The 23,733-nt window shown below is 43.7% G+C and overlaps 1 protein-coding gene across 6 annotated transcripts in view; it reads right to left on the bottom strand.

The window, feature by feature from the left end:
* LOC117879544 (putative RNA-binding protein Luc7-like 2) overlaps positions 1 to 23,733 on the bottom strand; it is a 73,690-nt gene that overhangs the window by 10,961 nt on the left and 38,996 nt on the right. For all 6 annotated transcript variants that reach the window (XM_034774826.1, XM_034774833.1, XM_034774840.1 and 3 more), the window contains 7 exons: positions 21,723 to 21,821; positions 19,537 to 19,647; positions 17,713 to 17,856; positions 13,036 to 13,212; positions 5,384 to 5,475; positions 3,238 to 3,267; positions 2,078 to 2,266 (listed from right to left, as the gene is read on the bottom strand). In XM_034774826.1, the coding sequence (XP_034630717.1) occupies positions 2,078 to 2,266; positions 3,238 to 3,267; positions 5,384 to 5,475; positions 13,036 to 13,212; positions 17,713 to 17,856; positions 19,537 to 19,647; positions 21,723 to 21,821 (842 nt within the window). The remainder of the gene's footprint in view (positions 1 to 2,077; positions 2,267 to 3,237; positions 3,268 to 5,383; positions 5,476 to 13,035; positions 13,213 to 17,712; positions 17,857 to 19,536; positions 19,648 to 21,722; positions 21,822 to 23,733) is intronic.

Below are 23,733 nucleotides of genomic sequence, written 5' to 3'. Positions count from 1 at the left end.
TCCTAAAGCTCAGAACCAGTACTCCATCCTCCTGCTTGACCTGTCAGCCTTCTGTGACAACACACCACATTTCACTTCTTGAAATCATGCCCTCCCTTGGCTTCCATAACTCACTCTCTTCATACTCCTCTTCTATACCTCTAACTACTACTTCAACACATACATCAGATATTCCTCACCTCTCCCCACCCCCAACTTTGTGAAGATTCCACAGGGCTCTGACCTTTGTGCCCTCTCTTCTCCCTCTACACTTTATCTTCGTGGGGGAGGGATAGCTCAGTGGTTTGAGCACTGGCCTGCTAAACCCAGGGTTGTGAGTTCAATCCTTGAGGGGGCCACTTGGGGATCTGGGGCAAAATCAGTACTGGGTCCTGCTAGTGAAGGCAGGGGGCTGGACCCTATGACCTTTGAAGGTCCCTTCCAGTTCTAGGAGATGGGATATCTCCATTAATTAATTAATTTTTTGTAATCTCATTTGCAAACATAAATTCAACTATCATCATGATGCTGATGATTCATAGATCTCTCTTTCTATTCCAGACCTATCTCCTTCTATACAAATTACAATCTAATCTTGTCTCTCTGACATCTCCGTGAGCGTGTCTAGCTGTCAGCTCAAATACAACATAGCTAAAACAAAACTCCTATTTTTCTTCTCACCAAGACTTCCTCACTGCCTCCTTTCTTGATCTCTGTGGACACCACCACAATCCTGCCCGTCACTCAGGCCCTATAATCTGGGTATCATTTTTGTTTCAGACCTCTCCTTAGGTCCTCATATCTAGGCTAAGTCTTGCAGATTCTTTGTGTGTAACATCTAAAATATTGCCTTTCTTATCCATCCACACAACATACATAAGTTGCTTGTCTTCACTTTTAAGGATGGTCTATTCCCACCATACCTAACATCTCTCATTAGAGCATGAGATGCTGATCCTCACCTACAAGTGGCCCAAGTTGCCAGCCTCCATCGCCCACTTGTTAAATTTTCTAATAGGCATCTTTGTGCATTCACCCACATGTTTGGAAGAAGCTCCCCATAAACTTCCTCAAAATCATCTCATTATCCGCCTTCAAAACCCTCCTCTTAGCACTGCTTTGCCACAATGCCTACAAAAAAAAATTAACAATGGTTTGGCTGCTCATGTGCTGAGACCACTGCTTATCAAGCTTGACAGATACGGTCTCACTGCTTCCTTGTACTCTTGTCTTTCTGTATCCATCTGTTGTCTCCTGTCGTATACCAGATTGTAAGCTCTTGAGGCAGAAGCAGGGGTTTTTTTTTGTTCTGTTTGGACAATGCCTAGCACAACGGGGTCCTAGTCCACAACCAGGGCTCTGAGATGCTACAGTAATACAAACAATCACAACAGATGGTTCTCAGCAATAGTCCTTCAATGAGCTATACCTTTCAAATACCTTTCCCAGGCAGGAAAGCTGTCTGGAATGCAGTACAATAGGTTGACTTCAGGAACATTCAGGCTTCTTTTCACTCACAGTACAGCACAGGGTTCACAATTTGACAAATATGTTGCACTTTGTCACAGCAGTTTCTCCCCATCAAAACAAACAAAAAGGTAACCCTGTTTCTGTATCAGCGCTCATGCTAAAACAATGACTGAAATCTGGAAATGCTCCACAAGGTGTTTAAAATTACTAAGGGTATGTCTACACTACCCGGCAGATCAGCAGGCAGCGATCAACCCAGAGGGGGTCGATTTATCGCATCTAGTCTAGACGCGATAAATCGACCCCCGGGTGCTCTCCCGTCGACTCCTGTACTCCACCGCCATGAGAGGCGCAGGCGGAGTTGACGGGGGAGCGGCAGCAGTTGACTCACCGCGGTGAAGACACCATGGTAAGTCAATCTAAGTACGTCGATTTCAGCTACATTATTCATTTAACTGAAGTTACGTAACTTAGATTGATCCCCCCCCCCCCACCAGTGTAGACCAGGGGTAAGTGGTGTTGGTAAACAATTACATTGCTACCCTAAGTTTCTGGAAACAGTTACAACTGTTTTCAGATCAGTGCATCAGGAACGGGAAACTACTTCTCTCAGAAAGCCAACATTTACCTTTTTTTGCGTTCTCTGCTCCTGTCCCTGGAACTATGCCTGCTTCTCTGATGGCTGCGGCTCCTGCTGCGGCTGCTGGAGCGAGACCTGTGACGGTGGCGTTTCTCACGGGATTTGGAGCGAGTTCTTCTCTTTCGTTCCCGGGAGGCAGAGCGAGACCGATGTCTGCGGCGATTTCGAGACCTAGATCTGGAAACAGAAAGGATTTACGGTGAATGAGGCAGACAGCTGCTCTACCAATATACCAATATTTAGTTCTTTGTACATGGTAGCGGGGTCTATACGGAGATCAGTTTCCAATTATCACAGCTATTATATATTTCTCAGACTGGCCCTGAAGGAGGAAAGTGATGGGGGAAATCCTCCAAATTCTGCTGTGACTAGTCCAACAAAATTTAGACCAAATGAAGGGAAGACTCTGCATGTTTGGTGCTTTGCCACTACCCTTCAAAGAAATCAAAGTGCTTATTTAACTGAGTCTATTTAACAAACAAAGTTACAGAATGTTGATGTTATGAAAGATGCAGTGACAATGAGCCTCTGGCAAGTGCTTTATGTTGCAGTTGTCTATGAAGCCTTCTATTTAAGACCTGATATGCACCAGATACCACTGAAGTTTTAAAACAAAAGCTATATTCTTGTTTAAGGCCATTAACATAAGACTATATTTGCAGGCTCTCAAACCTCTGAAGGTTTATTATTACAAATTATTTCCTATTGAAAGGCTGGCAAACGAGTGGCTTCCAACTGAAGCTTAAGAGGCAAAGTGCATTGCCTAAGTACTGACACCTATGGATGGGTCACCTGTGGAGCCCGAACCTGGGACCTCAGGGTCTAAAAGCACAAGTGTCTCTTGCTTAAGCTAAAGGACCTGGGCCATTAGCTTGCAAGCAGTCACAGAGTCAAGCCTTCTGACATATTCTAACTACTACCAGAGGACAAAAAAACATTGTGTTGGTCATGGGCGAACGCATGTGCATACGCAGTCCAATACCACAGTGATCAGTGCAGCATAAATCTGTTGAGAACGGCCATCCTCTATGCTTTGGTGCTAAACAAGGACGCTGCAGTCTAATAATGCTTGACAATGAAATTTATAAAGGTTCTAGCTTTTAAAAGCTTGGCTTCACTATAGTGCCCCTTTCCTGCAGATTACATACCTTCTGGGATTCTTGCTATGGGATCTGGACCTGAAACAAATGGAAAATGGCGAATAGTTTTTGTTATACAAACAAATATTCACAATTAGAAAATGCAGATTACAATGAGAACAAGCTAAAGTAATTGATTACTTACCACAGGGGTTGGCAACCTTCGGCACGCAGCTCATCAGGGTAATCCACTGGCGGGCCACAAGACATTTTGTTTACGTTGACCGTCCGCAGGCACAACACCCATCCCCTCCCCTCCCCCCCCGCAGCTCCCAGTGACTGTGGTTCACCATTCCAGGCCAATGGGAGCTGCAGGAAGTGGCGGCGAGCATGTCCCTGCAGCCTGCCGCAGCTCCCATTGGCCAGGAATGGCAAACAGAGGCCACTGGGAGCTGCGGGGGCCCGTGCCTGTAGACGGTCAACGTAAACAAAATGTCTCGCGGCCTGCAAGCGGATTACCCTGATGGGCGTGCCGAAGGTTGCCAACCCGACTTACCATTACATTTCTTATTCTATGAAACAGTTAAGATAAAGGCCCTATTAAAATGTGAGTTACAGTCTCTTTAGAGAAAGATTTCCCAATGCTACATTGATCTGACTGTTTAAATGCTTCTTCTCTCTTTTCTTTCTGGGTATAGCATACCACAAAAATTCCCTATTTTATTTAAACTCTCTTGTTTTTTATGAAGACCTTAGAGAGTTAAGGAAAATACTGACCCTCTGTTCTTCTGATGCACAGAACACCTGATTTTATGGGGGATTTCACAGCTGACACGTGAGCTCATCAACATTGCTGTAGAAAGTCACTGTGGACTTCTTAAGTCCACAACAAAATGCATGCAAACAGCAGTTTAAATGAGTCTGCGTGTGAATTCCTAGAAACAGTGATTGTGTATTTCACGGAGAAGATTCAGGACCACTCCTAAAGGGCCAATCATATACTCAACCTCTTTTTTAGGTCTAATTTGAGTATTTCAGGTACTTCCCAATCTATCTATGCAGGTTATTTTCCCTAAAAGACACCGAACGTATAATTTACTTGTTAATTCTCAGAGAAAATTACATGTCTGAAATCACACTGAAAAGTCAATATTTGCTCACGTTTATATTCACCCTGATGTATCCATTACTTATATAGAAAAAGTACAGTAACTCCCCACTTAACGTCCTCTCGCTTAACGTTGTTTCGATCTTACGTCCCTGCTCCATTACAGAACATACTTGTTTGAAGTTGTGCAATGCTGCGCTATAACGTCGTTTGGCTGCCTGCTTTGTCCACAGCTGGCAGCCCCCTTATCAGCTCCCCCACCCCCATTCCCCTCGCCTCCTGCCCGCAGCAATCAGCTGGTTTGAGGCATTCAGGAGGGAGAAGCGAGGACTCGGTGCGCAGGCTCCCCCTCCCTCCTGAACATGGCAAACCAGCTGATTGCCGCCAGCAGGAGGCAGGAGAAGGAGGGGGGAGGAGCAGGATGCAAAACGTGTGGAGTAAAGGGGGAAGGGGGGGGAGAAGAGAGAAGAAGCAGGTTAAGGGTGAGGACTTAGAAGAAGGGGTGGAGTGGGCGGGCCGAGGGTTGAGCCCCGCCGCCCCTGGTGCTTGCACAGTAAGGAAAGGTGCTTCTCCTAGCCAAGGAACCGTCAGGCTCCTTGCCTGCAGTGCCAGTGGGCTGTGCCTGTGTGGGGTAAGGCGGGGACACCGCCCATTGCTTCATACTCAGCAATGATGATTGTAGTATTGAATTGTTTCTTTAAAATTGTTTAAAACTTATACCTGTATTAAATTGCTTGTTTAAAACTGTTTAAAAAAAACATATATAATATAATGCCTTTTGTCTGGCAAAAAAAAATAATTCCCTGGAACCTAATCCCCCTATTTACATTAATTCTTATGGGAAAATTGTATTTGCTTAAAGTCGCATTTTTCAGGAACATAACTACAACGTTAAGTGAGGAGTTATTGTCTTCCACCAGAAACAAGGAGTTATAGGCTTGAGAAAAGCAGTCAAATAATTTTCAATTCATATAGAATTTTCAGCAAATGCAGCCTGTTTTGCCACCAAGCGTACATACACAAACAAACATGCAAGAAAATTCAGTCTTACATAGATTCTACAATGGCTATTAAATGTATGCTGCCAAAAATAGAGCAGATCTCTACCTCCTTAGCTTCTCCCTTTCTTCTTTCTCCCTCTCCTCTCTGCGTTTCAGGCGTTCCTGATTTCGTTTTTCCTGTTTATCAGCCACAACCCTCTAAAAAACAAAGGGACATTTTCAATACATCACTTCAGCTGAAAGGTGATATAAAGTCATCTAAACAGTTAATAGTTGGTTCTTTCCCACTTTCTGTGCACGTATATTATCCCCTCTTCTCTCATTCTCTTAGCATCATATTTGACTTGTTTACTTTGTTTCGAAAGTGGCAATTATTACAAGAGAGCTACACTGAAGTGACAGTATTAACATCAAGACTTGAAGGAAGTAGAACTATACTAAGTCAAAGTTTCGCATGGAAGGGAGTTCAAAAGCAGTGGGTCAGAATTCAATGCGAGAGTTTCCATACTAATTCTGTCATACTCTGGCCAATGGGTGGTAAATCAAAATGAGCACAGCTAGAAATTTTATGAACTTCCTTCGTTTACACTGGAAGATAAGTAAGGTCTTAGTCTGCATCAGAAAGACCCTGAATGGGCTGGTGCCTGGTTCTGAGGCTACTTGTCTCCACACTGTGAACATGACAGTTACAATCACAGAAAGGATACTTCAGCTGATAGTATGTGGAGGTTGAATTCACTACAGTTAGGGGCAGGGCACTCTCAGGAGAGGGCCCTTAGGTGTGGAACTCACTGCAATTGGACATTATGAAAAGCCCCAAGTCTTTCCACCTTCTGGGCATAATGCAAGAGATTAATCTCTTTATAAAGGTCGTCTTCTGAGTTGTGGAATTGTCCCAGACCATATTGATTAGATTTCTAAGGAGAGTTTTAGGAAGGAGGAAAGTTATTTTTTTAAGTGACGTACTTCAAAGATTACATACAGAGTACTTTAGGAATTTGGAATAATTATCCATGGACAATTTTTTCAGTTAGTATTCAATTTCTTATAATTTTGATGTCAAGTAATTCCTTGTACAACAATGACAATTTACTTGTAATTATTTTTAATAACTATTCTTGTTCCAGGGAACTATTTGCATTAATGCCTTCCTCTCATAAATATCATACACAACCACACAAAACACTCTGAGTCCATTAGCACTTTTACTCACAATCCTAACAGAAGCATTTTCTGCATTTGGGCTCCAACTGAGGAAAACTTGTGCTTAACTCCTATTGAAGTCAAGGGGCCTTAAGCACCTGCTCACATAGCTCACTGAATTGCAAAACGATAATTCATAGATTTTTTTTTAAGGCCAGAAAGGACCATTATGATAATATGGTCCTTCCACCCACATAAGAGAACACAGAATTTCACTCAGTATTTCTTGCATTAAGCCCACAATTTCTAGTTAGGCTAGAGACTCTCATTTAGAAAAGACATAAGCAGAGCAAGGAGAGCAGAGAAAGTTGGGAGTTTAGAGGTGGTGTCGGGGCTTGTAAGCTCTGAATTCTCCCAGTCTGTGCATGTGCTGGGATTTCAGGGAGCCCCACCCCTCTCCCTTCCTGTTGCGTGATCTGGGGGACTGTGCCCCTTCTTCCTGACCTTCCATCTGAAATGGGATCTGGAGTAGGGAGACTGAAAGCAACATAAATTTAAACATCTGAAATCCAGAAAATGAATAGTTAAGATACACATTACCCCTGTGTGGGTGAGGGGACTGGCCTGCTTTGGAAGAAAGGCAGACTGGATAGCCCTGGGGCCTGGGTGGGGAAGCCTGGCTGAACCACAGGCAGGAGTTCCAGATGGGAGGGGGAAGCCAGCTCAGTGTCCACCTTGGGGTACTTGGCCAAGGTAGCGTGTGACCCTCAAGTAAGCTGCTGTCTGGAATAGGTGTACATAGCAGCACAGGATAGGAGACAGCAAGAAGCAATTTGTTACATGTTAAAAGCTTCTACAGTGCCAACTAACGACTTGATGGAATGGGAAGAGGAAGGGGAGCTGGAAATGGTCATGGTGGAGGTGCTACATGCTGTGGGGAATGGTGGGGCAGGAGGGAGAAGGAGATAGACACACCAGTCTTCTCTTGCATACTCAACATTACATGGTTGTTAAAGTAATAAGACTGTCAAGGTTTTGGGATAGAGACTGTAGAAGAGATTTCTCTCATTGGCCCAGTTAGCAACTACACATTGCAAGCATTTCAAAGCACAGAACAAGGGGCGCGGCGCGCTCCCCGCACCCTCAGTTCCTTCTTGCCAGACAACTCCGACAGAGAAGGACGACGACGGGATGTGGAATAGACATGAGCAACATCTTGAAGAACACCAGTTACGGAAAAGGTAAATGTCTTTTCTTCGAGTGATTGCTCATGTGTATTCCACAGTAGGTGATTCCAAGCTATATCTGTTGGAGGTAGGTAGGAGTTCACAAATTCTTGGGACGGAGCACAGCCCTGCTGAACCTGGCATCCTCCCTGGTTTGGGTGACAATCTCATAATGCGAGGTGAAAGCGTGAACTGAAGACCACGTAGCAGCCCTACAAATGTCCTGGATGGGGACATGAACTAAAAAGGCAGCCGACGAGGCCTGCGCTTCAGTCGAGTGCACCTTCACAACTGGTGGTGGAGGGATTCTCGCCAGGCCTAACAATAACAGGTATGGATGCAGGAGGTGAGTTGGAGAGTCAGTTGGAGAGTCGCTGAATGGAGATCGGCCAACCTTTCATGCACTCGGCCGAGGCGATGAACAGTTGCGAGGACTTTCTGAATGGCTAAGTCCGCTTCAGGTAGAAAGCCAGAGCCCGTCTCACATCCAGCGTGTGGAGGCGGCGCTCCTCACTGGACGAACGGGGCTTGGGGCAGAGGACCAGCAGAAAAATGTCCTGACCCATGTGATAGGCGGAGACCACCTTCGGGAGGAACAAAGGGTGTAGGCGGAACCGGACCATATCTTTATGAAACACCGTGTACAGGGGCTCGGAGGTCAGGGCTCTGAGTTCCAAGACCCACCTAGCCGACGCGATCGCAACCAGGAAGGCCACCTTTCACGAGAGGTGTGACCAGGAGCACATGGCTAGTGGCTCAAATAGGGGCCTCAGAGACAGGCCAACACCCAGGTTTTAGGTCCCACTGCGGGACAGGGGGCCTAACATATGGGAAGAGACGATCCAAGCCCTTAAGGAATCGGCCAGTCATAGCATGGGAAAATACCGTGTGGCCCTGCATCGGCGGATGGAAGGCCGACATGGCCACCAGGCCTTGACTGACAAGGCGCTACAGTGAAGGAGGTAGTCCAGAATAAGATGGATTGGGGTGGCCATCGGGGAAACGCCCTGCTCGTCCGCCCTTCTGGAAAACCGAGACCACTTTGCCAAGTAGGCTTGGTGCGTGGAGGGGCGCCTGCTTTCTAGAAGGACACACTGAACCCCTTCTGAGCACGTCCTTTCCTCCCTACCTAACCATTGAGCAGCCACGCCGTGAGGTGGAGTGCCACTAGGTTGGGGTGGAGGAGGCAGCCCTGGTCCTGGGAGCATGTGGATAGAAGGAGTGCCATGTGATCCCGCACCTGTGACTGGGAGCTGCCCTTGACCAACCAGTCGTCCAGATACGGGAACATCTGGACCCCCTGGTGCCTGAGGTAGGCCACCACCGACATACATTTCGTGAATACCCTGGGGGCAGCGGACAGGCCAAACGGGAGGACGATAAATTGTTGGTGTTCCTGCCCCACTATGAAATGGAGGAAGCGTCTTTGCCCCTCGAATATGTGAATGTGGAAGTACGCATCCTACAGATCGAGGGCGGCGTACCAGTCCCCGGGACCCAGGGAGGGGATGATGGAGGCCAGGGAGACCATGCGGAATTTGAGCTTCACCATGTACTTGTTAAGGCCTCACAGGTCCAAGATGAGCCCCCCCTTTGACCTCGGGATAAGGAAATAGCTGGAGTAGTACCCCTTACCTTTGAATTCCCCTGGTACCACTTCCACCACTCCTAGGCCCAGGAGCTGCCCCATCTCCTGCTCGAGCAGAGCCTCGGGCGAGGGGTCCCCCAAGAGGGACGGGGTGGGGATGGTTGGGCCGGGAGGAAGTAAACTGGAGGGTGTACACCCGGGAGATGGTGTTGAGGACCCATCGGTCGAGGTCAGCCGCGACCACTCCGGGAGGAAAGCACACAACCGATCGGAGAAGGGAAGCTTTATTGAGGGTGGACCCCTGATGAGAACTGGTAGGGTACCCCCGGGTGTCCCATCATAACCGCCTTTTCCCCGCTTGCTTGTCTTTGGAGGACTCAGGCTGGGGGGCAGGACGAGACTGCCTCTGTGGGCACCTCTTATAGTTCCGTGATTTCTTATAAGCGGTCTTGTATTTTGACTGGCTGGCCTGAGTGGGAGTCTGGTGTGGCTTGAATGTAGGTTACCCGGAGCCGGAACATAGAGATCCAGAGTCTGGAGAGTCGTGTGGGAGTCTTTCAGGCCATGTGGCTTTGTATCCACTTGCTCTGCAAACAGAGCTTTGCTGTCTAACGGGAGGTCCTGCAGGGGGGTCTGCGCCTTGCTGGACAGCCCAGAGAGCAGGAGCCATGACGTCCTTCTCATAGATACCGTGGAGGCCATGGACCTCATGGCTGTGGCCGCTGCATCAGAAGCTACCTGCAGGGTTGCCGTGGCAGTCTCCACCAGCACTTTGAACTCCTTCCTGTCACGGTCCTGGAGGGAGTCCTCGAACTTGAGCAGGGGGCCCTGAATTCATACAGACCCAGGAGAGCCTGTAACTGGAAGCTCGAGGACTAATAAATTTTTCTTCAAAATGAGTCCAACCTCCTTGAATCTTTATTTGTTGGGGTATGGGCTGGTTGGGACAGCCATTCCCTGTGGTTGACTGACTCGACCACCAGGGAGTTAGGAGCAGGGTGGGTGTATAAATATTCATGCCCCTTGGGTTCAAAATACTTGAGGTTCCACTCTCTTACAGTTGGGGGCCAATAAGGCCGAGGTTTGCCACAGGGCATTTGAAATTTTTGCCACCCCTTCGTGGCTAGGCAAGGCCACCCTGCCTGGTGCCAAGGAGGACAATACATTGAACAGGGAGTCTGAGGGCTCCTCCATATCCTCTGCTTGGAGGTGGAGGCTTGATGCCACCCTTTTAAAGAGTTCTTGGTGGGCCCTAAAGTCCTCCTGTGGGACGGAGGGGCTGTAATCACCTCATCTGGGGAGGGTGAGGAGGCCGGCACAGTACTTTGGGTGTCCACCGGCACTGGAGGATTCACCACCTGGTTGGTCTCTGGACATGGTGCCGAGGATGTACGTCCCACTGACTCCTTCCTCAGAGGTCTGGAGAGAGAGGCCGATGGTCCTTGTGAGGCTCCAGTCACCGAGTGAGCCCCCATCGGGACTGCGTCGGGGGCCATGGTGCCCACTGGTACCACTGGGCCAGCCACAGGGCCCGGTGCCACTGCACCTGCTGTCGCACCAGCGGAACCAACTGTTTGGCCTGACTGGCCTGGCCCATCGATAGACAACTATGGAGGGAGGCTGGGCTGACATACTACCTGCCGCTGTCCCTGGATCGGGAGGAACAGGGTGCCGGGAGTGATGCCAACCACGGGACCGCAATCCTGATGTGGAAGACTGGTACCGTTGGTAACGGCTGCTCCGCGATTGGCTCCGGTGGGTGGACCCGCGACGGCGAGATGCCGGCGATTGACGCCCAGGGCTGCGGAAGCGGTGCCGTGGCGGGGTCCTGTAGCAGGACGCCAAACGGAAAAGACGTTGACGTTCGTGCTGTGACTGGCTGCAATAGCCCTGCCAAGATGAGGACCTTTGGCGTCGTCTGCCTCGGTCCTGTCAGTGTTCGCTCCTCGAAGCAAAACGGTGCCGAGAGTCTTGGTCAGACGGAACCCAAGCAGACAGCCTGGTGGGCGTCAAGGGCAATCCACGTGGACTTTGCCCTGAACGGTCACTGGGCAGCGAACGGCGTCAGGAACGTTCCCTCAACCAAAACCAGTACCAAGCCGATGTGATTGTGGAGATCCCAGCAGCAGCTTGCCTCTGGAACGCGGGGCCGACATCGGCGGTGCTCCTGGTACTGGCATGGATATAACATCCCGGGTCGCCTGAAGGGCCTCCAGTGTGAAGGGCACCCGGACATCCGGGGAGGCCTGCTCCGAATGGGCTAGGCTACTCCGCTCGACTTGACCCAACATGGGTCTAACCTCTGTCCCAGGTTTACTCTGGTGCCGGGGCGAAGAAGGCCTCTTTCTAGCCTTCCTGGCGTGTCCCATGAACGGGGAGCAGAACCGACTAGTTGATGGCACCGAAGGGTCGCCGTGCACCGACACTGCAGTGCCCGGTGCCAACTCAGAGCGGCACACCAGAGCCGGGGCCAGCGCCAACTCCATCAAAATAGCCCGGAGCCTAATGTCCCTTTCTCTCTTGGGCTGAGGCTTAAATGACTTGCAAATCTTGCAGCGATCGCTGAGTTTCCCCCAAACAGCCCATCTGCGGATCACTCAGTGGCATAAATCGCCTACAAGTGTTGCATGACTTAAAACCCGGGGCCCCGGCCTGGGTGCTCTAGCTTAGCTAAACTAAACTTACTAACTACAGGTACCATACACTGAATGAACAAGCAGTTTTGGGGACGAGCTACAACAAAGCTGGAGCAGAGCAGTTCCGAATCACCTTCACTGGCGGCAAGAAGGAACTGAGGGTGGGACAAGCGCGCAGAGCCCCTTATACTGCACCATGGAGGCACCACTCCAGGGGTCACTGGGGCGCTCCCCTATGGGTACTGCTAGGGGAAAAACTCCCAGCCCCAGTGCACGTGGCAAGCACGCACACCTACTGTGGAATACACATGAGCAATCATTCGAAGACGAATCACCACATACCGAGATAAGTTATTTCAATGGTTAAGCTACTGTTAAAAATTTGCATCATATTTCTAGTTTGAATTTATCTAGCTTCAACTTGAAGGCACTGGATCTTGTTACGCCTTTGTCTGCTAAATTGAAGAGCCCTCTACTACCAAGATCTCCCTCCCCATGTAGCTACTTTTACAGGGTGCTCAAGCCTATTAACCTTTTCTTGGATATGTTATATAGACAGAGCTTTCATTTCTCACTGTAAGGCAGGGTTTCCAGACCATTAGTCATTCTTGTAAATCTTTTCTGGATCATGTCCAATTTTTCAACATCCTTTTTGAAGCATGGACACCACATTCCAGTAACGGTCTTGTTCACATTGAATAGTGAAGAAATACCACCTCTATTCCTACTCAATATTCCCCCTGCTTGTACATCCAAGAATCGCATTACCCCTCTTAGCCATAGTATCATACTGAGAACTCATGTTCAGTTCATTATCCAACATGACCATCAAGTCCTTTTCAGTGTCAGTGCATTCCAGGATACACTTCCTTCTTCTGTAAGTGTGACCTACGTTCTTTGTTCAGAGATGTATGACCTGCATTTGGTTATATTAAAATGCAGGTTGTTCAAATAAACTCGCCATGCCAAGAGATCATTACACTGTCCTGTCATTATCTTTAACTTACCATTCAACCCATTTTTAATATGGGCCTGCCTCAAAAGTTTTAAATTTACAAGATGAACAAATAAATTCACATACAATAAAAAGTTTCCACTAAGATCTTCTCGCATGTGATTAAGTTGTCAGTAAAAGAGAAAGAAAAAATAAATAAGACTGATTTACCCTGAGCTCCTCAAGTTTCTCCCTTATTTCGATGAACCCTAAGTGCAGTTTTCCTCCAAAGTGGTCAGCAAGTCGCCTGTCGTTATCATGAAGACCAAGGTAGGCAGAACACACTTCACAGACACGGAGCTTCTGCTGCTGAAAGCTGGAGGCAGGCATTGAATTCCTGTACACTTCCTGGGGGGGAGAGAGGAGGGGGAGATACATTGAGAGCTTCTTACTCTTCAATACATGAAAATATGAACACAAGAATGTCTTACCAGAAGCAACATACATAAAGGGTTATACCTGCCAATTAAGAGTCAGAGTAATTCAGGATACTATATTAGACCTGTTTTACTACTAATTTTATCCTTGTGAGGTATAACTCAAATGTCTCCATTAAAATACAAAGAAGTTTCATTATTTTTAAATATAACATTATTTGGACACTAACTACAAAAAATAGGGCCATGAACAATTCATTTTGCTTTCCAAATAAAAGAAAACAGTCCTGTTCTTTAATCTCTACTCCACCGTAGGTTACTTTGGAGGAGTCTGACAATTTTTGAGAGTTCGACATAGGTAGTAAATATTAGCAGTGAGCACCATATCTATGAAGATTGCACAGTGGCTTCCACAGTGAATCTATTTAAAATGCTATCCTGAAAAATCATCTTTCCAGTCTTGATCTTTACTGAAGAGTTATTTTTAAATTAAGGAAAATTTGTTTGGCCATTTCTGTATCTGAGGACAGCTGGGAGAAGGAACAAAGCCACACTTAATCCTCTGTAAAAAAACAACAACGAATATTTGCAGTTATTTTAAGCTGCTCAAGCATCAAAAAGACTCAGATAGAAAGCAGAAATATGACATGGAAATAGCTCTCAGTGAAGAGAGTCTTTTGAGAGCTCCAGTGAAAACTGGTTTGTCTTGTCAGAGTTAAACACCTTTGAAAAAAAGTCTTGCTCAGTGCAACTCATGATGCATAAGGCTGAAAACTAGTCTTCTTACCAGCATTAGCCATGACAACAACTGGTCTTAACAACTGTAGAACCAAATACACTGTCCATAGAAACGAAACAGACCAACATAGCTCAATTAAAGTAAAAGCCTTATCTGTGGAAATCAATACACTTGAAATAGTGCAGGACTACCTTAAAAAAAAAAGTGGGAATACCAGAGACACCAATGGACTGAACAATAACAGAATAGTGGTGAAAATATTTGATATATTTAGGCCATCTAACTCTGTAGCAAAGTTAGCTTTACAATGAGGGTGGATAAAAAAATCAATGATTTAAAATCTTTTTTTAAAAATCCCATTTTTTTTTTATTTAAAGCGGATTTTTTTGATAAAATGCTTTTTGAGGAAAATACCTATCTAAAGATAGTTTTAATTAAGATACATTATAGCTCAAAGCTATCTCATCATGGAATAGGGATTATAAATTCTAATTCTATAGTATGAGACAATATATACATGTAATGTTTAAGAAAAGTTTTGTAAATGAGTTCCAATAGTTTATGGATTAGGGACCCAATCTTATGGGGTTCCAGGGGCTTCTGTATAGATTATTTAGGTTAATCTTTCTATCTACCAAATGGGACTCAGTGCTCAGTCTAGAAGATACCATCAGAGATGCTTAATTTTGCAGTTCTCAAACTGTGGATTTGTGTCTCTAGAGATAACATGCTTGTTAACAGCAAAAATATTTTTAAATAAATAAAACAACAACATATAGAGGTGAGAAATAACAGACCTCAACCCTATTGTCCCTCTGCAAATTTGTGTCAATCCCTTACCTCTCTCTAAAAGTGCAAAGTTTCAAAAAGTTCAATGAATAGAAGATTGTTGAGGGCAGAATAGATCTGGACAAGGCGAAGAAGTCTGGAGATAAACATGAGAAGGGAGGGACAGATAGTAGAAACAAAAGTGAAACTGTTTGAGCAGCATATTCCAGAAGTCCTGAGGTCTTTTTGAGTGTAGCCTTCATTGATTTGAGATCTACCATACCATTCTCTCACTGGAAGGGAAAATCTATAATGGCAGCAGGCCGTAAAAGAGACACAGTTTGGGGATATTTTAATGAAGTTCCTCTACCTGTGGGTTAAGACAGGCATGCGTGCAAAATGCAAACACTGCAACAAAGAAATGCAAGGCCTGGTTGCCCGAATGAAATAACATCATGAGAAGTGTTCCTTCCCAGGAGGAAGCTGTGCTGAAGATGATGAAAGGAAAAAGAAAAAAGTCTCCATCATCCAGAAACAACCATAGACGAGTTTGTGATAAGAACCAGCAGATTATAAAAGAGGTAATTGATGAAAAAATTGCCCCGTTTGTTTATGCAACAAACTCTCCTTTCCATATGATTGAGAACCCACACTTAATTAACATGGTTCAGTCATTAAGACCAGGATTCAGTCCACCCAACAAAGCAGATGTCGCAGGCAAATTGCTGGATAAACTGTATGAAAGAGAAATCGAGCAGTATGCAAAAGGTCTAGAGGGAAAAATTGTTAACTTGTGTCTTGATGGGTGGAGCAATGTCCACAATGATCCTGTTGTATGTGCTTGTGTGACAACGGAAGAAGGGAATGTTTTCCTTACAGAAACAATTGATACATCAGGAAATGCACACACAATACTTACAAGAAGTAGCAGTCAGAGCTATAACAAACTGTGGAAAAAAATTCAACTGTCTAGTACGCAGCCTGGACACAGACAATGCTGCAAATGTATCTAAGATGAGAAGAAATTTAGAAGAGAGTCCCAAGCTAATAACATACGGTTGCAGTGCTCATTTGATGCACCTCCTAGCCAAAGACTTCAGTGTTCCAGTAATAAAGGCTAATGTTGTTGAAACTGCAAAATACTTCCGTAATAACCACTTTGCAGCAGCTGCTCTGAAAAAAGTGAGAGGAACCAAGCTAACTCTCCCACAAGACATGCAATGGAACTCAGTAGCGGACCTTTTGAGTAATATATCAAGAACTGGCGCAATCTGATGACAGTTTGTGAACAAAATCGTGAAAAAATAGATGGCACTGTCACAGCCAAAGTTCTTAACATTGGGCTTAAGAGAAATGTTGAAAACATGCTGAGTACCCTGAGGCCTATTTCTGTAGCCTTGAACAAAATGCAGGGAAATAGCGGTTTTATTGCTGATTCTGTTGAAATTTGGAAGGAACTGAGTGAGATCTTAAAAAGAGAAATATGCAACGACGGAGTTAAATTACAAGCATTAAAAAAAAACACAAAATGGGACAAGCACTTTCTCCAGCTCATTTTCTTGCAAATATTCTCAATACTCGGTACCAGGGTCAAACCTTAACTGCTGAAGAAGAGGAGTTGGCTATGACATGGACATCCAGCAATCACCCCTCCATAATGCCAACTATGATAAACTTCAGAGGTAAGGGTGAACCATTCAAGAAATATGTTTGCTGATGATTTTTTAAAGAAAGTCACACCAGTGAACTAGTGGAAGTCACTTAAGCACTTGCATTCAGAGACTGTTGAAGTGATAATCTCACTTTTAACAGCAGTAGCTTCTTCTGACGGTGTAGAAAGAATATTTTCTTCCTTTGGACTAATTCATTCCAAATTGAGAAATCGTTTTGAGACCTGAAAAAGTAGGAAAGCTTGTATTTCTTTTCCAGATTATGAACAAACAGGAAAATGAAGGTTAAGATGACTTAGTTAGCTGCAGAAGCCAATATTTTAAGTTTCTCATGTTGACCTGGCTGACATAGTAGATTAAATATTTTTTTTTTAAATTAACTATTTTAGTTAAACAATTTTAACAAAAAACAAACCTGATTTTAAAAAACTTGAATGTTTACATTCAAAAATTTATATGCTCGTTTTGTTAAAATATTGTATGTTTGCTGTTGAAAAACATCCAGAATATACAACGTTGTTGTTTTAGTTAAATAAAACAATTTAAATGTCTGTCTGGTGATGTTCTCCTCCTAATACAGCATGGCAAGAAAATCCTCCAAATATTAATGATTAATAACCTGTTGATTTGGAGATAGTTCACCTTCCAATGATTTCATAAATATCTGCTTCGATTACCTTTGGTAAATGAAATAACCAATCATTCATTTTCTGATATAGCTGTAAAACTAATCTGAAAAGTTTTCAAAAAACACTTTAAAAATGTATAGTGTGTGTGTACCGTCTAAAAATGAAACCTACATCTATTTCTGAGTTGTGAAGAATACGTATTAATATTATAAAAACCAACAAGAATGCACTTTTATGTAGAAATCCATGATTAAATCGAGTCGTCCTGACTAGTGATTTAAATCAAATCCACCCTGTTTACAACTGATTGCCTCATACCCTGAATCAAAATTAAAGAAGTGCTGCTGATTGATAAGAAATTGTATAGTACATAGCTGCTGATGAAATTTAAGTTATTTTGGGGCATTCAAAAAAATTTAGGTGCCAAAATACACACTTTCGGAAGAAAAATCCCTTTTACATAGAAGTTCAAGTCAAAGACATACTCAGCCATTTCCATTTTGGTAATAAAAATAATACAAACAATTTAAAACCTTTCAATACATGCTGAGCATTCTAAACCAAATTATTCAGAGAAATATGGTTTAAGAGATCTGGTCTCATCTCCTAAGACCATCTGGAATGAAGTGTCAATGAATTCACAGATGTAAAGACAACAAAATTACCTCTGCTTCTCTCTTCTTTGCCCTGGCTTTCTCCACTTCATCCATTACTTTCTGGGACTCCTCCACATTTCCGTCAGCTCCCAGCTGTTCTACTTTGGCCAACAGCTTCCCAATTTCTTCATTCAATTCATGAACTCGTTCAGCCTTGGAAAAACAAGTGGGAGCTCAATACAGGCAGGTTTTCATGTGTTTTGGGTTTGGATTTTTCTCAGAGAAGCTAGATTGTGCTTGTTGGGATTAATATCCAGAAGTCATTGCTTATACGAAAAACTCTTTAAGGCAAAGTCAATGGAGACACATGTGGATCAGAGGTATTTGTATATAAACAAGTAGTGTAGGCCCCACCCAACCTGTATTCTCCAACACATATACTCCAAAGTAGGAAGTCCACCGTGCATATTCACAAGTTATTAAATTTTTAGGTTATGACACTTCTACAGCTGCCTCTGGGATTTTCATGATGGTAACTGTTATGATGCAAGATTCCCATGGCTGTTGAAAGGGCTATCTGCACTCTACTTGCTTTGTCTCTGGTTATGCTCCCTTCGAGACCATAAATTTGTTTAGAAATCCTGAACAATACAAAAATTGTGAGATCATTGCACTCTATGCAATAAATAGGTTTGTAAAATTAATATTTTATATAACCATTCCTCCAAACACATACATGCACTCACAAAAACTAGATGAGACAGCATGAACCCCTAAGCTATCTCAGCAGTTGAGAGTCGGGGCAAAAGATGGAGTTATCACTTTTTCATGGCATGCTCCACCACAGAGACTGAAGATTCCTGAAGGAGAAGTGGATGACCAGTCGTCTCCCTCTTTTTCCTTCTCCTTTTAGGCAATGTTTCCCAAACAATGAGTCCCAACCCAAGAGTGAGTTGCAGGAAGGTATTAAAGAAGTCATCATATCCATGGCTAGATCACCGGGCCCCGGCCTAAGAACATAAGAATGACCATACTGGGTCAGACCAAAGGTCCATCTAGCTCAGTATCCTGTCTTCCGACAGCGGCCAATCCCCGGTGCCCCAGAGGGACACCATCCCTGCCAATAGCCATTGATGGACTTATCCTCCAAAAAAATTTTCTAGTTCTTTTTTGAACCATGTTATAGTCTTGGCCTTCACCTCATCTTCTAGGATATTTTGCCTAGACAAATATACACTTCTCATGGCCCAAATGGGAGGCACCAGGATGGGGGAGCAGAGGGCTTGAAGAGCAAGCCTGCCCTGCAATCACCCTGCAGTGGCAGCTCCTGCCCTGGCTCCCCACTTTGGGAGTTGCAACCTGGCACACAGGACTGCAGGGCCACTCACATTTGGCGAGCCAGGCCCAGCTGGAATAGAGAGCCAGGCCCAGGCCCGCAGGACAAAGTTCCCTTAAAAGTTTGGGAACCACCGCTCTAAACTCCCACATGCACTAGGCCAGGATTAGGGTTGTGGTGCCAGGGTTGGAGGGTGCATATATTAATGGTGGGTTGCAAAAAAATTTTAAAAATGCTGTTGGGTGGGTCGCCTTAGTAAAAAGTTTGGGAAACAGTGATTTTAGGGACACATTCGGGGAGGAGGGGGAATCTCTCTCTCTCTCTCAAAACAAAAATCCTCAGTTTGGGTGGCCTGTCAAAGCCTAAACTTCCTTCCTTATGAAAATGGTTTGAATTTCACTAATGGGTAGTCTCATTTGAATTCAGCTCAGGTGCACTTGTGCTAAATAAGAAATGGTTACTTTCTGATAGAGGAAAAATCAGCCCAATTATAAGTATTCCCTTAAGCAGTCCAACAGGGCTTTGCAGCATGTCAGAAACCAGTTTTAAATGCTTACTTTAGCTGCAACTTCAGCACTGATCTCTTCTTGGGTTTCTGCTAGTCTTTTCTTAGCCACTTCAGTTCTTCTGTCACAGTCGGCAATGAATGACTGCAGGTGATCCATTGCCTAAAACATCAAAAGATTATCACTGCCAGAAAGAACAAGCAAAGCCACCTAGACAAAAAATCTGGACAAAGACATATTTGAGAATGTGTGGGAATTACCTAAAACTCCTTTTAGGTTCTCTTCACTAAGAAAAAGATCATTTTTAACCAGTGTTCAAATCTTTAGAGAGTAGCCTAGAGTTTACCTCAACCAGCTAATATAGGTTAAAACTAAAAATGTTTCATCATTGGGATTCTAAATGAGAGTTAATTAACATGGATTGGTTTAACATGGGTTAAAAATATCTTTATTCCTAGTGAATATAAGGCCTTAGGAGCTCACAATGTGACTATTCAAAGCACAGATGACCGCCATGGTATATAATCTGTTAATCCAGATGCATAACAGAAATATACTTTTAATTCTGTGGATAAGTATAGCATCCTAAAGCCTCTCTTCAAAACATACATTTGTTACTCCTGAAGGAATTCATGTCCCCCCCACACACATTTTTTTTCTCTCCGCAAAAAATACATTCTGCCAAGGAGGTGCTACAGTTATGCCTTTTGCCTGCCAGGGGCTGCTGCAGTGCCAAAACAGAGGGTAGCCACTCACTAGCCTAACAGCCGAGCAAAGAGAGAGCAAAGGCTGTGTTCCTCACAACACTCTGCTAGCAGAGCCAGGTGAGGAGGCACATATGGGGGAAGGGAAAGACAGAGCGGAGGCACACGGGGCAGGTCACAGACTGGGATTCAGAAGGGACACTGGAGGGAGGGGGGAGACAAATGGGGGTGGGGACTGAATCAGAGTGGGGGTGAAGGGACATGTGCCTGACTGAATGGGAGAGGCTAGGGGTCAGCCAGGGTCTGCATGGGGGAGGCTCCCCAATTCCCTATCACTCTCCCCCGCATCCCCCCCAAATAAACAACTGTTCCATACTTCTCCCACCCACATCCAACAACCTTCCAGGTTCATTCCCAGGCTCCTTCCCAGCAATTATGTCCCTCTCCCTCAGTTCCTCCATTACCTGCGACTCCCTGAAACCTTTGCACTGCTTCTGATGGGTGCGGGAAACACATTTCTGTAGTTTAGTGTAAATGAATTACTACTCAAAGTTCTATATTAATACAGTGGAACCTCAGAGTTCTCAGGAATGGAGGTTGCTTGCAACTCTGACATGCTTGTAACTCTGAACATAACGTTATGGCTGTTCTTTCAAAAGTTTACAACTGAACGCTGACTTAATACAGCTTTGAAACTATACTATGCAGAAGAAAAATGCTTCTTTTACCATCTTAATTTAAATGAAACAAGCACAGAACAGTTTTCCTACCTTGTCAAATCTTTTTTTTTTAACCCCCCCGACCCCCCTTTTTTTTTAAGTCGTTTACATTTAACACAATACTATCCTGTATGCCTTTTGGGCAGGGGGTACCTCTTCTGCTGCCTTATTTTGTACTTCCAGTTCCAAATGAGATGTATGGATGACCGGTCAGTTCATAACTCTGGCGTTTATAACTCTGAGGTTCTACTATATGGCTAGCAAGGAACTTATTTGTCAAAAAAACATTTCCTGAATCTTTTTCATTGTCTGTATTGTTACAGACATACTTGTAGACAGGAATTTTAAAATAAATTACCAAAATAATTGAAACTGGCATGATTATATTGCGTTATTTTGACAAATAAAATATGCAGAATTTTAAAATATTGTACACATAATTTGTATTTTTTTTTTTTTGGGGTGCAGAATTCCCTCATGAGTAATTTGTATTGTAATGAACCACAATCAGTTTTGAGACAGGAGTTGATGGCAACAGTCGGATGACGTCCAGAATTATGGGGATAACAGATATGGAGACTTATCTGCCTAGCCACAGACACAATACTCAGCTCTAGCCACAGACTAGATGCTTAGCTATTTATATGCCCCCATTATTGTAGTATCTAGATAATCATGCAAGAGCCCCACCCTCCAAATCTATAGCTTTGTGGAGAAGGTTTATGTTTTCTCTATATACTTAGCATGTTACATCTATTGTACGTGCATAACCAGTTTGTAGAGAGAATAGTGCATTTTAAGGCAAAAAACATACATCAAGCTCAAAGAAAAAGTCTTGTTCTTTGGATGCAATTTCATAATCTGCTCTTAATGCCAGGTCATGCACCTTCAGACATTCTCCAAGGTCCATCCTCTGAAAATAGACACAAATGATTATTTGGGGGTGGAGTGGGAGAAGAGGTATAGCTTAATCTGTAGGAGAAATATTACTATAAGTGGAGTGTGTATGATTTTTTCAATTGTAAAATATTGGAAAGTGAACCATGTTTCTTTATGGAACTTCACAAGATTATTTTAGTATTGCTGCATGTTATTTCGGTATTGCTACAAAAGCAATGTGGCATTTGGAATGATTACAGCATGCAGGTGTCAGAAGAAATAAAGCAGAAAAATGACTAACATTAAGTCAGATCCTATTTGTGCTGTATCACCTGAGAACCATCATCTCCCAACCTAGTTTAAAACATGCTCACTAACCAAAGTTCATGAAAATGATTGAAGTAATAGACACCCGGTATTTAGCTAAACAATTTAAAAGGTCCAAGTCACTGCAATGCTGTTTTCAGCTAACTGGGTAATAGATAATCTGCAGTGACAGTTGTTGGCCCACATTAGGAGATAAATGACTTAGTCTTAATCATCCTTTAAATTGCTGCAATCTAAGCTTTCTTACAAAGAAGCATTGTTTAGAACTGGACAGGTTAAATAAAAAGTCTGGATGAAATCTCCCTCTCCCGCAAAAGATTTTGGTGATGAGCAAAGACAAACCAGCAGTCTAAATGCATGTCTTAAGACTGAGAAATAAAAAAGAAATAAAAATAAAAACAAAACAACAAAACTCCAGCCCCTTAAATAGTTTATCTTTCATCTAAAGTAGTATTAAAAGGGATGCAGTGGGAAGGGGAAAGAGGCAAAAGGAATGAGGTATAAAATGAAATGGATTGAGCTGCTGCCCATTATATGTTACGCAGAAAAAACCTGCAAGGAGCAGAGAATTCTTTTAAAGTGTGCCCAGAAGGGTACACTCAGCTAGCAGTTAAATTCTGTTTCTAATTCGAAATTCAGCTATAATAAAGCATAAAGTTCTAATGAAACCAGCTACCTATGAGTTTGTAAGGAGGCAAGACAAAGCAAGATAAACATAATCCAATCGGTTCATACTGAGAGAAGGAACAAAGGGTTACCCAAAACACCATGTTATTATGCAAAATGAGATTCTGCAAAGATGTGTCTTGATTTTTTCTCCCATGTGAAAATACTTAAGACTCAACAAAAATAGGTTACCAACATCTTTATTTATTTGACTACATCACATAACATTTTTAAAAACAGAATGAGTAGAATTTTCTTTAAATCAACAATCTAAGATAACAATGAGAAATATTTAATCAATAAACTATGAAAAGTATCTGAGAAGAAACAATAATTTGTAATTTCTAAGCCACTTGTTGGCAGTGGCCATCCTGCTAAAATGTGACTTCATGCATGCAACTGTCAGTATGCATGGAGAGACTTGAATATTGTCAGAGACTGGAAATGTCAGTGCTCTGGTTTAACAGTGATTTTACAACCAAAATAAAAATTTAAAAAATGAGTTTAAAGCATTTTTAAAAAAAAATAAGCCCAGTATTAACAGCAGGGGGAAATTTGAGAGTCACCTGATATTTGACTCCAATTGTCAAAGACTTTCACTTTAACAAGATACCTAATGTATTGCCAGAGGTTCAGAAATTACTGGCATTATAAATTATTCACAAATAAATAAATGTGAATAAATTATTCACATTAAGAGAACAAGTATCAGAGGGGTAGCCGTGTTAGTCTGAATCTGTAAAAAGCAACAGAGGGTCCTGTGGCACCTTTGAGACTAACAGAAGTATTGGGAGCATAAGCTTTCGTGGGTAAGAACCTCACTTCTTCAGATGCAGACTTGTTCTTACCCACGAAAGCTTATGCTCCCAATACTTCTGTTAGTCTCAAAGGTGCCACAGGACCCTCTGTTGCTTTTTACAGATTCAGACTAACACGGCTACCCCTCTGATACT

Source organism: Trachemys scripta, chromosome 1 (genome assembly GCF_013100865.1).
Source record: "Trachemys scripta elegans isolate TJP31775 chromosome 1, CAS_Tse_1.0, whole genome shotgun sequence".
Taxonomy (NCBI): domain Eukaryota; kingdom Metazoa; phylum Chordata; order Testudines; family Emydidae; genus Trachemys; species Trachemys scripta.
The sequence above is the reverse complement of the archived record's forward strand: the minus strand, read 5'-3'. Positions and strand labels throughout refer to the sequence as shown.